Source organism: Gigantopelta aegis, chromosome 15, assembly GCF_016097555.1.
Source record: "Gigantopelta aegis isolate Gae_Host chromosome 15, Gae_host_genome, whole genome shotgun sequence".
NCBI lineage: Eukaryota > Metazoa > Mollusca > Gastropoda > Neomphalida > Peltospiridae > Gigantopelta > Gigantopelta aegis.
The window spans coordinates 13,713,871-13,730,686 of record NC_054713.1 but is presented as its reverse complement, the minus strand read 5'-3'; the positions used below and the strand labels follow the sequence as shown (position 1 = coordinate 13,730,686).

The following is a 16,816-nucleotide window of genomic DNA, read 5'->3' as shown; positions in this document are numbered from 1 at the left end:
CTTTCAAGCCTTGCAACTGTAACAATCTCGAATGGCCTGACTCTTCCAAAAATTGTACACCCTCCTTGAAAAAAACCAATATAACAACATGCAAATAAAAGCAAACTACAGTGGAATCCCTCAAAACCAGACCCTCAGTATATCAGAATTCCCTCAAAACCGGACCCTCTGTATACCAGAATTCCCTCAAAACCGGACCCTCAGTATACCAGAATTCCCTCAAAACCGGACCCTCTGTATATCAGAATTCCCTCAAAACCGGACCCTCAGTATACCAGAATTCCCTCAAAACCACTCTCAGTATACCAGAATTCCCTCAAAACCGGACCCTCAGTATACCAGAATTCCCTCAAAACCGGACCCTCTGTATATCAGAATTCCCTCAAAACCGGACCCTCTGTATACCAGAATTCCCTCAAAACCGGACCCTCTGTATACCAGAATTCCCTCAAAAACCGGACCCTCTGTATATCATAATTCCCTCAAAACCAGACCCTCTGTAATCAGAATTCTCTCAAAACCGGACCCTCTGTATACCAAAATTCCCTCTAATCCCTGACAACTATGTTTTAAAAAAAAACATGACGGAAGACCTGCTTGTTGCATCAAGGCAGTTTGACCATACCGTATTTGACCGGAAATTAGCCCATGTCTTTGAATAAGCCCCCCTCCGTTTTGTTAGCATTTAAGAAATTAGGCCCTCCGTATATCAGAATTCCCTCAGAACCGGACCCTCCGTATACCAGAATTCCCTCAAAACCAGACTCTCAGTATACCAGAATTCCCTCAAAACCGGACCCTCAGTATACCAGAATTCCCTCAAAACCGGACCCTCTGTATATCAGAATTCCCTCAAAACCGGACCCTCTGTATACCAGAATTCCCTCAAAAACCGGACCCTCTGTATATCATAATTCCCTCAAAACCGGACCCTCTGTAAACCAGAATTCCCTCAAAACCAGACCCTCTGTATATCAGAATTCCCTCAAAACCGGACCCTCTGTAAACCAGAATTCCCTCAAAACCGGACCCTCTGTATACTAGAATTTCCTCAGAACCGGACCCTCCGTATATCAGAATTCCCTCAGAACCGGACCCTCCGTATACCAGAATTCCCTCAGAACCGGACCCTCTGTATACCAGAATTCCCTCAAAACCGGACCCTCTGTATACTAGAATTTCCTCAGAACCGGACCCTCCGTATATCAGAATTCCCTCAGAACCGGACCCTCCGTATACCAGAATTCCCTCAGAACCGGACCCTCTGTATACCAGAATTCCCTCAAAACCGGACACTCTGTATATCAGAATTCCCTCAAAACCAGACCCTGTGTAATCAGAATTCTCTCAAAACCGGACCCTCTGTATACCAGAATTCCCTCAAAAACCGGACCCTCTGTATATCATAATTCCCTCAAAACCAGACCCTCTGTAATCAGAATTCTCTCAAAACCGGACCCTCTGTATACCAAAATTCCCTCTAATCCCTGACCTGCTTGTTGCATCAAGGCAGTTTGACCATACCGTATTTGACCGGAAATTAGCCCATGTCTTTGAATAAACCCCCCTCCGTTTTGTTAGCATTTAAGAAATTAGGCCCTCCGTATATCAGAATTCCCTCAGAACCGGACCCTCCGTATACCAGAATTCCCTCAAAACCGGACCCTCAGTATACCAGAATTCCCTCAAAACCAGACTCTCAGTATACCAGAATTCCCTCAAAACCGGACCCTCAGTATACCAGAATTCCCTCAAAACCGGACCCTCTGTATATCAGAATTCCCTCAAAACCGGACCCTCTGTATACCAGAATTCCCTCAAAACCGGACCCTCTGTATACCAGAATTCCCTAAAAAACCGGACCCTCTGTATATCATAATTCCCTCAAAACCGGACCCTCTGTATACTAGAATTTCCTCAGAAACGGACCCTCCGTATATCAGAATTCCCTCAGAACCGGACCCTCCGTATACCAGAATTCCCTCAGAACCGGACCCTCTGTATACCAGAATTCCCTCAAAACCGGACCCTCTGTATATCAGAATTCCCTCAAAACCAGACCCTGTGTAATCAGAATTCTCTCAAAACCGGACCCTCTGTATACCAAAATTCCCTCTAATCCCTGACAACTGTTTAAAAAAAAAACATGACGGAAGACCTGCTTGTTGCATCAAGGCAGTTTGACCATACCGTATTTGACCGGAAATTAGCCCATGTCTTTGAATAAGCCCCCCTCCGTTTTGTTAGCATTTAAGAAATTAGGCCCTCATTCGTAAATAAGCCCACCCTCAACTTCGTCACCTTATAAATAACAAAACTGCAAGTGTGCTCAAAGTTCATTTAAAAGGTCATACCTCCTGCAGATAACTAAACACAAATGTAACACAATATTTTACCACCAGTGAGATTTAGTAGTGTAACAGTAACAGTGTGTAACATTGTTTTCAATTTCATGTCTGCAGTATTTCTTTGAAGTACCTAAACCCAAGTCTGAACTAAAACCAATGTCTATTTTTACCACCACACTGGGTCCGCAGTTAATGCTAATTAGGCAAATACCTTATTCTGATTGGCTAAGAACAATGGCCTAGATTGACAATTCTTTGTTGTGTAAGCTGGCTGCCTGTCAGAAATGTGTGTATACACTATTGAGTTTGTTGTTTTAAGTCTTCTCAGCATTAAATTTTGAATGTAAATAAACAGCACTGGTAAGTAATTGTAACATAGAAGGTGTGTTTCTGATAATTAGATACTAGTAAAAAAAACAATTTAATTAATAAACAATTATTATTTATTAATAACAAATGGAACACTAATTAATAGATGTGCTACTGGACGTTTTTCATTTTCTTCCTAGTTCATTTAATTATTATTTATTTTAATTATTAGTTTTTTGTGTGTTTTTTTCAACAAAACTGGCCCCTTGTCTGGGAATAAGCCCACCCCATGCTAAGCTTACAATGAGTTGTCTTGGCCCCCTGGGCTTATTTCCGGTCAAATACGGTATATGCAAAAAACATGATAGACATTGAAATAAGCATATATATCTATATATATATATCTATATATATCTATATATATATATATATATATATACATATACACACACACACATCTACAGCATGTGGTAACCTATAAAAATACAGGATACCTAGAAATCACAGGCATAAAAACCTGTACTATCCACATAGTTCAAGATATTCAGGGAAATATAACTTTGTGCGGTTTCCCCAGTGTAAACGCTTTTCAAAATGACGTTGTCTCCTTTTAGTTACGTTTGAAACGTTTTGACATGGTCCGAGCTCGTTATTCATGAAAATAATATTTTGGATAATGTGGATAATAACCGACGTAAAAAAAAATATTGTCAGTTGGTTTTCGTACACACAATGTGGCTTGTTTCCGTTGATGTCCAGTGTGCGGACTCATTGTTGTTGTTTTTTATGTGTGAAAAACAGTGTGCATTTGGAAATAGTGGAGATAGGTGCTGTAAAATATAGTAGGGTGCGGGGAAAATAAAGGGGCGTGGCAGAATGTGAAAGGAGGGTGGTAAAATGCAACAGCGGGGCGGGCCGCCTCACTTAAATGGGACAGTGAGAACACTGTGTTTGTGTATTTTATGTCTGAATAATACTCAAATGATACAATTTTATATGGTGTAGTTGTCGTTTAATCCGAAGTTGTAGAGAACAAAATACCATTCTCGACTTTCTCGACATGTGGTAACCTTTTGGTTAACCACAATGACTGTTCTCGATTTATTTCGATGCCCGATAGGATTATATACATGTACCATAAAGGCATACTGATACAGAAAACATGTTTATTAAAACAGCAGTTGTTGGTATTACATGTAGCAATAGCAGATGTTATATAAGATGGGACAGGAAAGAAAGAAATAAAGAAAACTGTTTTATTTAACGACGCACTCAACATTTTATTTACGGGTTATATGGCGTCAGACATATGGTTACGGACCACACAGATTTATGAGAGGAAACCCGCTGTCACCACTACATGGGCTACTTTTTCTGATTAGCAGCAAGGGATCTTTTATTTGCGCTTCCCAAAGGCAGGATAGCACAAACCATGGCCTTTGTTGAACCAGTTATGGATCACTGGTCGGTGTAAGTGGTTTACACCTATCCATTAAGCCTTGCGGAGCACTCACTCAGGGTTTGGAGTCGGTATCTGGATTAAAAATACCATGCCTCGACTGGGATCCGAACCCAGTACCTACCAGCCTGTAGACTGATGGCCTAACCACAATGCCACTGAGGCCGGTAGGACAGGAAAGAATGCAGCTGTATATAACAAAACACTGAGGCTCCAAGTGGGCTTCATAAGTGAAGGCAGTAACTAAACCCCAGATTACAGGTAGCTATTGAAGCGGTGTTAATGGGATGGGATGGTACACACATATATACATGTATGTATGTAATATATACTGCTCAATTTTCCATAGGGATATTTGGGAGAACACATGTCAAGTAGAGCTACATGTATAGTATTTATTGTGTTCAATGGACGACTTATCCAACTGATATAGTCATTCATTATTGTGGTGATGTAAAGGCCTGTATGGTGGTGGTGGTAGGGGTGTGTGTCTGTAAATGTGTGTATGTGTAGTATGTCTGTGTGTGTGTAGTATGTGGTGCATAGTGTATGTGTGGTGTGTAGTGTATGGTGCATAGTGTATGTGTGGTGTGTAGTGTATGGTGCGTAGTGTATGTGTGGTGTCTGTGTAGTGTCTGTGTGGTGTCTGTGTGCATGTGTGTGTGTGTAGTGTATGTGGTGTGTAGTGTGTGTGTGTGTGTGGTGTATGTATCATTGTATGTATCTGTGTGTGTAGTGTATGTGTGTGTAGCTTATGTGTAGTGTGTGTGTGTGTAGTTTATGTGTAATGTGAGTGTGAGTAAAAAAAAAAAAAGTTATGCCATTATTGGTTCCATCACGAGGAATTCGCAACCCACCTTATTAAAAATCATGATGTATGGAACATCCAAACCAAATAGTCTTATATAGATCACTGGTACAACTTTAGGATATGCACAAACTGTTGATCATGACATACAACTTGTATCCCTAGCCAAAGCTGAGCAGTAAATACACACACACACACACACACATATATATATATATACATACACACACACAGTCCATACTACTGTCTGTGCCATGGTGGGATACAGGTATGGAACAGTTGCTGTATGAACAAACTAGGGGTGAATATTTAAAAATATTAAGTTTCAATCAGAAGTCAATTCTGGTGATTTTCACCTACATGTAAAAGTACAATTAGATTTAACTGGTTGTTTGGATAGGTACATACATTTTATTTATGTAACTGCTGAGCTATCTAATCCTAACACACTTTACGAAGGTAATTTACCACAATGACATTTAAAAAAAAATTAATATAATTTAAACCAGCACTTTTTTTTGCCAAGTCATGATGAGATGGTATCTTCTAACTCTGAATTTTTGGATTATATGGGAATAAAATTCCGATGATCCTGTTTTTAACTTTTGATATTTGGAATATACCAATTCATCATGTAACCCACTAGTTTGTAAATTTAGAATTGTGTAACTGAAATGCCCTGGCAGGGCTTTAAATCTTGCTAATTTGGGAACAAGACTTTTGTTAGTTTGAGCACACCAAGGTCTTTTTAGTGCAGTATTGTTATTAATAGCTAGTAAAAAGAGTTGTACATATTCAGACATTAATTTTTATCTACATGTATTTACACTTACAGCTTAGCATTCCAATGAGTTTGATGTGTAATTTTTTTTAAGGTTAGCATGTTTGTATTTAAATTGAGCTTGCTTGTTTTGGGCAACTTTTTTTTGGGCACACCCTTTATCGCAGGCATCGAAATAAGTCGAGAACAGTTGTTCAGGTTACTGGGAGGTTACCACATGTAAGAAAAGTTGAGAACAGTGTTTCGTTCTTCACAAAAGTTTCAACGTAACGGTAGTTTCGTTTCCGAATGTAAACCAGGCAATGCATTCCTGACCTCCGCGTCCACTAGATGAATTTATTTCCGCATTTCGTTTTCTCATACGAAATTGCACCGAAGTTCGTGCGCACTTGTGCTATATTTTGTGGTAACCTGTAAATGGTTTACCAGACACAATGCTTATTTTGATACCTGTTATCACATCAGCTTTGAAATAACCAAAGGCCCTGTCTGCTAAAAATAAAACCACGCTAGGGAATATACTGTGAATTCATTGTGACATTTACAGCTCAAACTTATGACTACATGTAGTATGTATGGACATGTATCAGTGCAGTGGGGGAGAACAGTAACTGTGGCATGTGAAGATACCGAGCTATAAATAAAAAACACACTTTAAAATGTATGTGGTCCTCCCAACATGTACACTAATGAATGGTACATTTGTATACATGTATTTATAATATAACATTTAGTGAAATATCTTAAAATATCAGTGAAATAAAAGTGTTATTAGTCACTCAGTGACGATAACACATTGTATAGTGAAAATTTCACTCTAAAATGTGTTATCGTCACTGTAGAAAGTGTTATCTTCAACGTAAGAAAACCAGGAACTATTTTGCTGCTGGCATTTTAAAAATAAAGGTAAATTGCCAAATGAGATATGATGGCAAACTTCACGAGATGAGATATAAATCATATTTGACAATATCGTGAGATATGATTGCAAACTTCACGAGATGAGATATAAATCATATTTGACAATATCGTGAGATATGATTGCAAACTTCACGAGATGAGATATAAATCATATTTGACAATATCATGAGATATCCTCTATATATGTACTTTTGGCTTTAACTTACAAAAACGTTACAGGTAAAGATTCTTGCATAGAATATGCATTTTAGTATTTCAGGTGTATTCTTTGTTATTTGTATATTACACTGTCACCATAACAAATGCAGTTAATTTGTTTTGTTTAACAAACACCATTAGAGTACATGATTTATCAACCATCAGCTATTGATGTCAAAAATTTGGCAATTTTGACAGCCATCAGAGGAAATCAACACACTACATTTCTCCATTAGTAGCAAGGGATCTTTTATAATATACACATTCCTACAGACAAAAAAACACACACCACAGCCTTTGACCAGTTGTGGTGTACTGGTTGTACATTGATTAATTAATCATCAGCTATTGGATATCAAGCATTTGGTAAATACAACATACAGTCATCAAAGAAAACTTGATACATTTTTCCATTAGCAGCCAAGGATCTTTTATATGCACCTTCCCACAGACAGGAAAGCACATACCATGGCCTTTGAGCAGTTGTAGTGCATTGATCGGAATGAGAAAAAATCAAATCAGTTGAATGGATCCACTGGGGTGGTTCGATCCTGTGATGGAAGCACCTCAGGCGAGCACTCGACTGACTGAACTAAATCCTGCACCTACATGTATAAAAAAGCCATCTAGTATTTTGCATGCTGTAAAACTATCAGGGGTTTATAAATATACTGAAGCCCACAAAAAATATTAGCAATTTGATGAATTTGCTAAGAAAATATGTCATCAAATTAAAGTTTCATGTAGCCAAAATGGCAAAAATAATGGTACATCCATAAACGACTGCCAATTTTTGAATGTGGCTAGCACATTTTTAAAATCACTGATCCCATAGTGGGTTTTTATAAGAATTCTAAAAGCCTTGTTATGTCAATACCTGTAACATTTTAGAACAGCGTCTCAATTTCAGAAGCAAAGTTTGCTTCCCACTTAAAGCCGCACGCCCTAGTTCCATCCAGCAAAAATAAATTATAATTCGGTTAATCTACAAACCTGTAACACACTTAGATCACGTTTTTATTAAATGGGAGTGAAAAGGCAGGTTTTATATCGATAAATACCATGGGAATCCCCATGTCCCAATTGCTTGAAATAATATACACATACACGCACATGATAATTCATCTTCTGAAACTTACCCAAATTTCCTAACAGAATATCAAGTTATAAATAACTCTATCCTCAGCATAAGAACAATTCAGCACTGTAGTTTAGCACCAAAACTGAAGATGGTTGTAGAGAAAATATAATATTCCAAGACTGTATTCAACAGATCCTAATTCAAGGTGGTAACTAGTACAAAAGATAGGATATTCCAACGCTGTAGCTTATCCTCAAATTGAAGATTGCAGTAGAGAAGATATGATAATACCTCAAAACTGATATTTCCAAAATGAAGATGACCGCACAGAAAATAAAATAATATTTCAAAGCTGCTTTTTTATATCCAAACTGATGATGGCAGTGTAGAAAATAGTATTTTGTGCACTATTTTCAAAGCTGCTTTTTTATATCCAAACTGATGATGGCAGTGTAGAAAATAGTATTTTGTGCACTATTTTCAAAGCTGCTTTTTTATATCCAAACTGATGATGGTACAGAAAATAGTATGATGTGCACTATTTTCAAAGCTGCTTTTTTTAATATCCAAACTGAAGATGGCAGTAAAGAAAATAGTATGCTGTACAATATTTTAAAGCTGCAGTTTACACGAAGATCTAAACTGATGACTGTGCTGCAGAAGCTACTACACCTACAAGCATCAAAAAGCCTCTCATGTATACGTAGTATATTCCCACCCTTTGTTACAGGCTATTATTATCAATGGTAGAGTCGAACATATGGCTAGCATTCGGACACGCCCTTAAGACAACAAACAGCGAATCTTCCAGCACCAGTTTGGCCAATCCCACATGTGTAGGACACTCGCAAATAAAAAATAGGATGCTTGCAAATGAAAAAATAGGCAAGAGCAAACATATCGGATAAAAGAGAAGTAGGGCATGCCCCACTGTAAATATCACAGAGCAATTTCAATTGTTGAACTAAATAATTGGCCTGTGTCTATAGCAAATAGAAATGGGATTATATGCAAATTGATGTGACCCGATTGGCTACTAACAAGTTTGACTGGTCCTTGGGATTTAACCCAGTTCAAGTTACACGTACCATGAGGTATTTTTCATATATACATATGGTCTACACAACGTATACTGTCAAACCAATGTTAACTACAAGTACAAGATTTTTTTTTTTTTTTTTTTTCAAAAAAGATTCATGCAATACTGTCATTATACATACATATAGGCAGTGTTTCTGCTAGAAAGAATTTTTAGGTATAGCACTATGAAATTAAATACAACCAAAGGCAATAGGGGGAATGGGGGTGGGGGGGTATGGCTCCCCCAGAAAGAAAATGAGTTAAGTTCAGGGTTAAGAAAATCATACAGTAATGATAATTGAGTAATTAATTTTATTGAGGGAGGAGGCAGGTTAATCTTTGCCAGAATTTAAAAAAAATTTGTTTTAAGATAACAACCTTCATTCATATAAATTTGCATTACTACCAAACAGCTACATGTACATAGATGTTGTTTGTTTTGTTTAACGACACCACTAGAGCACATTTATTAATTAATCATCGTCAAACATTTGGTAATTCTGACTCGTAGTCTTCAGACGAAACCTGCTACATTTTTCCTAATGTAGCAAGGGATCTTTTATATGCACTTCCCCACAGACAGGAAAGCACATACCATGGCCTTTGTCCAGTTGTAACGTGAAAAACCCAATCAGCTGAATGGATCCACCAAGGTGGTTCGACCCTGCGATGCAAGCACCTCAAGCGAGCACTCAACCGACTGAGCTAAATCCCACCCCACATGAACACAGACTACATGTACATATACGGTTCAATCGGTCTTGCCATAACACAAAGATCTAGCATGGGGGGGGGGGGGGGGGGGGAGAGAGAGGGGGGGTCAGTGGACCAAATATCCCCTCACCCATCTTACACGATTACATGTGTATGTCCAAAAATTGTGTTAAAGTCATGCTAATTTTTATCCTCCTAATATCAGTGCTCAACTTCTTAATTTTTCTAAATTCACATATTAACAAATAATATTTTTCGCCTTACCATGTGTGTCCATTGCCAAATTAGTCAATTGCATTTTTTTTTTTTTTTTTTACAACATTCACTCCTTGGATAACAATCATTCTGAGAATACTACTAAAGCAATACATGTCCCCTACTGGGCCGCAACACAAATTTTCGCATCTCCTAAATTTCAAGGGCCATAACTGTAAAAATTGGGTAATTTGCCATGAAAGTTAAACTTGTTATGTAATAGAATATGACAAAGCTATACACAAAATTTCCACTCAATACATCAAGGCATTGAAGAAAAAAGTCAGGAAAACAAATTTTCTTATTTCCTAAGTTCAAGAGCCATAACTCTGTCAAAAATGGATAAATCACCATGAAAAGTCAAACTTGATCTGTAACAACTCTTAATAATTAAATTTCTGTTACATTTATTGCAATATAATGTCATCCCATTGGTCCAGACGTAGGAACGGGAGTTTGTTCAATTCTTGATGAATGTAAAAATTATGTCGTAAAAGAACGTCATATCTGATGACATCATTTTATACGGGCAAGTTGTCTTATTCAGCGTTTCTGTTTATGGACCAAAAATAATTCAAAATAAAGTATGAAGTTTTAGTGTTATTATTGGCAAGTATCATTCAAATTTAATTATAAGTATTGTCTGTTATTTCTTTTACGTTCATCTGAATATGAAAAATAAAATTATTCGCAAATTTAACTTATGTGAGAACCACTTCGTCGATTCAGTGTATGCAGATATTTATTTTTTCACACCCTGATGAACGTAAAAGAAATAATAGGCAATCAGTAACTGTAACATGATAAAAATATACACAAAATTGCAGCTCAATTTCCCAAGGTATTATGAAAAAATATCGAGAAAACTATATGTGGGACAGACGGAGATGAAAGCCATAGTTCCCTCTGGTTGGACCGGTGGAGGTCTAATAAAATAGTCCTTAAATTAACCATAATATAATATTATCATAACAATATTCAAGGAAATACACATACTTTATAAATGTGAAAAATTGTCTAGCTCTGGCAGTCGCCAAATTCGCCAATTTCTAAAATAATTGCTGAATTTTACTTTTAAGTGGTGAAAAAAATTCATGTAATAATTAGTATTTTGTTAAACAAACAACTAGTTTCTGCATTTTTTTTCCAACTTTAATGGATAATTTGGCAAAATTTTCTGCCTACCAAGAGCTAGTCTTGTTTGTTCCATTGAGAGTCGCGCTGCAAATTGCTATACATGTTTTTTTACACTTGACAAAACATAACATTCAAGGACATTTTCGGAACCTTTTTAAATTTTTCCATGACAACACATTTAATGTTCAATCAGTGAATGTATTTATAACAAATTGTTGTCTGAATTTAGACAGGTTTATGAGGACAAAAAAAACGTGAAGATGAAAAAAAACCCAAAAACCCCCACCCAAAAACATAAACTGCTAAAGTGTTGGCCTAAATTTCCAGAACACAATATAAAATTTAATGCTTTTTCCAGGACTGTACTTTAAAATCACAAAATTTAAGGACATTCTATGATGTGTAAGAGCCCTGTAAATCTGCAAAGTTCTACAGATGATATGTGTGTGACCACAACGAGACCCTGTTGATGTCAAAATTGTGTTTTATTTACCCCCCCCCCCCCCTCCTCAAGGTTATTGATCAATTACTTCAGAGAAAGCCTGCTATATTTTTCCATTAACCAGTTTTCAACAAATGTTTGAGAAAGTCATTGGCCCTCACGGAAGCTTTGGCTAGTGCCCTATGTATTATAGTAGTACAGTTAATAATTTCCATTGGCCCTCACGGAAGCTTTGGCTAGTGCCCTATGTATTATAGTAGTACAGTTAATAATTTCCATTGGCCCTCACGGAAGCTTTGGCTAGTGCCCTATGTATTATAGTAGTACAGTTAATAATTTCCATTGGCCCTCACGGAAGCTTTGGCTAGTGCCCTATGTATTATAGTAGTACAGTTAATATTTCCATTGGCCCTCACGGAAGCTTTGGCTAGTGCCCTATGTATTATAGTAGTACAGTTAATAATTTCCATTGGCCCTCACGGAAGCTTTGGCTAGTGCCCTATGTATTTTAGTAGTACAGTTAATAATTTCCATTGGCCCTCACGGAAGCTTTGGCTAGTGCCCTATGTATTATAGTAGTACAGTTAATAATTTCCATTGGCCCTCACGTAAGCTTTGGCTAGTGCCCTATGTATTATAGTGATACAGTTAATAATTTCCATTGGCCCTCACGGAAGCTTTGGCTAGTGCCCTATGTATTATAGTAGTACAGTTAATAATTTCCATTGGCCCTCACGGAAGCTTTGGCTAGTGCCCTATGTATTTTAGTAGTACAGTTAATAATTTCCATTGGCCCTCACGGAAGCTTTGGCTAGTGCCCTATGTATTATAGTAGTACAGTTAATAATTTCCATTGGCCCTCACGTAAGCTTTGGCTAGTGCCCTATGTATTATAGTGATACAGTTAATAATTTCCATTGGCCCTCACGGAAGCTTTGGCTAGTGCCCTATGTATTATAGTAGTACAGTTAATAATTTCCATTGGCCCTCACGGAAGCTTTGGCTAGTGCCCTATGTATTTTAGTAGTACAGTTAATAATTTCCATTAGCCCTCACGGAAGCTTTGGCTAGTGCCCTATGTATTATAGTAGTACAGTTAATAATTTCCATTAGCCCAGACAAAACATTCACTAGCCAGGTCCGAGGGCTGGTGGATTTATCAAACCCTGCACTAATTTGCTAAATGGGCTCTTTTCAAATTCTTACAAGCAAATTTTCTGAGAAAGCCTGCTACATTTTTCCATTAGCAGCATGGGATCTTTCTTAAATTTGTAGAGACATATTTTCACAAAAAGCATGCTAATTAATGCCGACTGAATAATCACTGTTGGAAATCAAATGGTATTAATGTAACTGAGATGTCACAATTACACACACAATTTTATCTGAACATTGATATATATATATATATATAAAAACAAAAAACAAAAACAACAACGGTAAATGAAAATAATTAACTTTTTAATGTACATTTTGCCAGGGGTGCAGAAATGAAAACTATTTCACTAGCTCGTCGGACCAGAATTTACTAACCTGCCAGAATTTCTACTAGTCCACTAGCCTTTAGAAAATAATATACATTTGTTTAGCAATATATAGCTAGTGGATTTTATAAAAATTCTAGAAGCCCAAGTATCTTGAGGGCTGGGACAAAATGTCCATATCTCCTAAGTTCAAGGGCCACAACTCTTTTTAAAAATGGATAAATAACAATGAAAGTTAAACTTAATATGCAACAGTACATGATAAAGCTATATACACAAAATTTCAGCTAATATATCAAGGCATTGTCAAAAAAACATCCAGTAAACACAGATGGACAGACAGAAGGATGGATAGTAACCTATAGTCCCCTCTGGTTGCATGTGACAGCAAATCAAAAGAAGTGACTTGTAGATGTTTCTTTTGTTTTTGTACGATCTAAGCAGTGTGGATTTTTTTTACCACTTCCCATCAGGATCACACAAAGTAATTTTAGTGGCCTATAACCTCTGCTGTCACTAACAATCAGGCATTAAACCACGGGCTTGGAAAGATAACCTACTTAGCTGAAGTGTATACCAGGGACAATGTGCTTGAACCTTAATTGGAAATACAGGGCTAGAGTGAGAATTTTTCTTTGCCAAATTGTCTATTAAACTTACAAAATGGCAGAAATAAACAGTCATTTTCTAAATATTATTTCAGCCAATTAAAATAAAATTTGCAATTGGTGAGTGTCAGAGCTCAGCCTGAAATAAGTGCTACAAAAAGTTTTAAAAAGAAATGGGTTTTTTTAATGATGCACTCAACAGATTATAATTACGGTCATATGGTCATTGGGACATATTGTTGAGGACCACAGAGACAATTAGAGAGGAAACCCACTGGCAACCCATCCATGGCTCCACCATCTCTTTTCAATTGGCAGCAAGGAAACTAGTACATGCACTTTCACACAGACAGAACAGTACATACCACAACCTTTGGTGTAGCATATCATCAGCTGACGTTGAGCTGCGGTCAAACTTATACAACCCATCGTACCTCAAGCAAGCAGTCTCAGGGCTAGCTCTGGCACTCGCCAAATTCGCCAATTGCGAATTTAAAAAACAAATTTTGCAAATGACCATTTTAAGCAATTTCTAGATAGATGCAGAGTATTTCCTTTGAAATTATCAATAAACTCTTACAATGAGCACAAATTATTTAATCAACTTGAAAGTTTTCTTTTAAAAATTATAATAATAAAATAATGGTATAGTTTACAATTCCTAATATCCTTCTAAATATTCAAACAAATAAAAAACCCAGCAGATTATCAGTTAATCAGCCGACTGTCACTGTGGATACTGTTTTGATGGATGGATGTTTCAAGAGTCAAGTCTGATCAAGTGACAAATGTCATCAAAACAAACGATTTTGAATATGAATAATTGTTGTATCAAAATGACCAGTATAATTATTTTACAGGGTATCCACACAATGCTGGTTTAATTGATTATTTATTTTCAAGTTACCAGTTGCAGGTCAACGTTTATTTGCTTTGTTGTTAACTAAACAAGACGGTACATGAAGAAACATGACCTTGTTCCACCAAAAGACGCCATCTTGAAAACGGATAAGTAAATTTTCATTTGGCTACAAATACGACCCCAGTCAGATCTAAGACACTAAAATCAGCATAGAAAAAGTTTAATAAATACAGCTTCACAATATGAAAAATATATTTCTTAATTTTAATTTTTTCGTGCAGTAATTTGGAAATATAGGTCATTGGGGTACAAAGCAAAACACCTACAAAACTATGGCCTCAGTGGACAACGCACACCCATTTTCAAGAGAAGATTTCTTAATATCTAGATGACGATTTGTTTACCCACCTTTGCAGTCACTTGCATCGTTCCATCGCGAGTAAGGGTAGACTTTGCATCAGCCATTTAGATTTTGATTTTGACAAGAAATCTGATGCCGAAAGAGAGGTAAACGGTGCCCGATTTACACGAGGTGGAGTGTTACAACACAGGAAGGCGTGGTCACGTGGCAGGCAACTGAGAAGTTGATTGGTTGATGAAACCGAGACTAACCCGGAAGCGGGAAGTAAAAACATTAGCACGTTGACAGTCGATGTGACAGCAGGACGGTGTGGACGTTTTTGTTGATTACACCGAAGTGGTAAACATTTAAAGTGTGTCTACCATTGCGTTTTTTTGCTGAAATACTAAACTAATAGATGTATTACATGTTACTTTAAGGAGTTCCTTTTAAAATAGTTTTTGATACACCAAACGTGGATCAAATACAGAAGAAAGTTTTAGGTTCATGTCAGACTTGAAACAAATTTTATTTAAAATAATAAATATAATTTATCACTTAATGTTACTTACTAAAAGTACTTAATTAGATTTATTATTATACTGAAAAACCACTAGTTTTGATTTTGTATGGATAAGTCAGGAAGTAGGTAATATTGATGTGTTTATTTCACTGTTTAAGGAAAAACGTCACGACAATTTGCAAGCTTGGTCAATTTGTATAAATAGCTCTGATTCATGTTGTTATTACAGGCAGTATAAATCATAACAATTTACAACAATATATGTCAGTTTGTACAAATAGCTCTGCTTCATGTTATTATTACAGGCAGTATAAATCTTCACTAAACATTGAACATACTCAAGTGACTTAATTTTCAACATTTGAAAAGGGCCTCATCAAAGTTCAGATGTAATAATTTTGGATTATCTGTAGATGCTGGTAAGAAAAATTAATAATACTGTGTATGCTATCTAATTAAAATTAGCTCCACTATTACATGTGGATCTAAAGACAGCCAGTTGAAGCTCATGTCCACCAATCAAAACCTTACTTGCAGAATCCTGCCAGTGATTTAAAACTAACAACACTGCATAGTCCCCAATGTCCAGGTAACATTTCGTCTGTAAATAATAATTTAAATATTGACCAATCACACTTCGCCTTTTATAACGTTATTTGGGAGCATACAAATTCTAAAAATATCGGGCGAGTCTATTTTAGTGGTCGCAGTACAGCGAACCATACCAATACGTATGGGGTGGGTTATCAGTCTTCAATTTTACATTATAAATTATTTATTTATTTATAAAATTAAAAAAAACTAAATCAGTCTTCAGTTTTACATTACAAATTATTTATTTTATAAAATAAAACATGTTTTAAGGCATTCGTAATTCACACGAAACATGTCGTATACCCTCAGGATAATTCGGAATGTTTTCAAATTATTTTTAAATCACTGGCAGGATTCTGCAAGTAAGGTTTTGATTGGTGGACATGAGCTGCAACTGGCTGGTGTTAGATCCACATGTAATAGTGGAGCTAATTTTAATTAGATTGCTGTGTATGAGGAAAGGTGTGGGTTTTTTGGGTGGTTATTTAAAAATAATAACAAGCTTTTTACTGAAGATCAACTCCAAATGCTTCTTGTGTGTAAAATGTACACTGACTTGAAATTTTTTCTTTTTTTAATAAATGAGCTATTTAATTTATTAATATTTTCATAATCTGTAATGAGAATGCAAAGTGATGAAGTCCTATGATATACAACACACATGCAGCAAGCTAATTGCTTATTACTTAAATGTATTTGGGACCAGTGGCCTTAATACTGAATACAGCTTGTTTGTCAGGTCTTGAAAGATCACTAAAAATGAATCTGTTATTTGAGGTTTCAAAATATATTGACAATTTTTAAATATTTTAATCACCTGATATATAAAGATTATTTTTCATCTTTATCTTGCCCCACTCAAGCTACTGGTG

At 36.4% G+C, this 16,816-nt stretch overlaps 2 protein-coding genes across 4 annotated transcripts in view; one reads left to right on the top strand and one right to left on the bottom strand.

Moving 5' to 3' along the window:
• LOC121390102 (axoneme-associated protein mst101(1)-like) overlaps positions 1–15,042 on the bottom strand; it is a 29,679-nt gene extending 14,637 nt beyond the window's left edge. The window contains exon 1 of the mRNA XM_041521823.1: positions 14,896–15,042. Coding sequence (XP_041377757.1) covers positions 14,896–14,952 — 57 coding nt within the window. The 5' untranslated portion in view covers positions 14,953–15,042. The remainder of the gene's footprint in view (positions 1–14,895) is intronic.
• A 64-nt stretch (positions 15,043–15,106) lies between these two features.
• Positions 15,107–16,816, top strand: part of LOC121390127 (putative oxidoreductase YteT) — a 34,246-nt gene continuing 32,536 nt past the window's right edge. For 2 of the 3 annotated variants that reach the window (XM_041521866.1, XM_041521865.1), the window contains exon 1: positions 15,107–15,200. The gene's annotated coding sequence lies outside the window, so the exon portion shown is untranslated. The remainder of the gene's footprint in view (positions 15,201–16,816) is intronic. The other variant, XM_041521867.1, reaches the window with a different exon arrangement.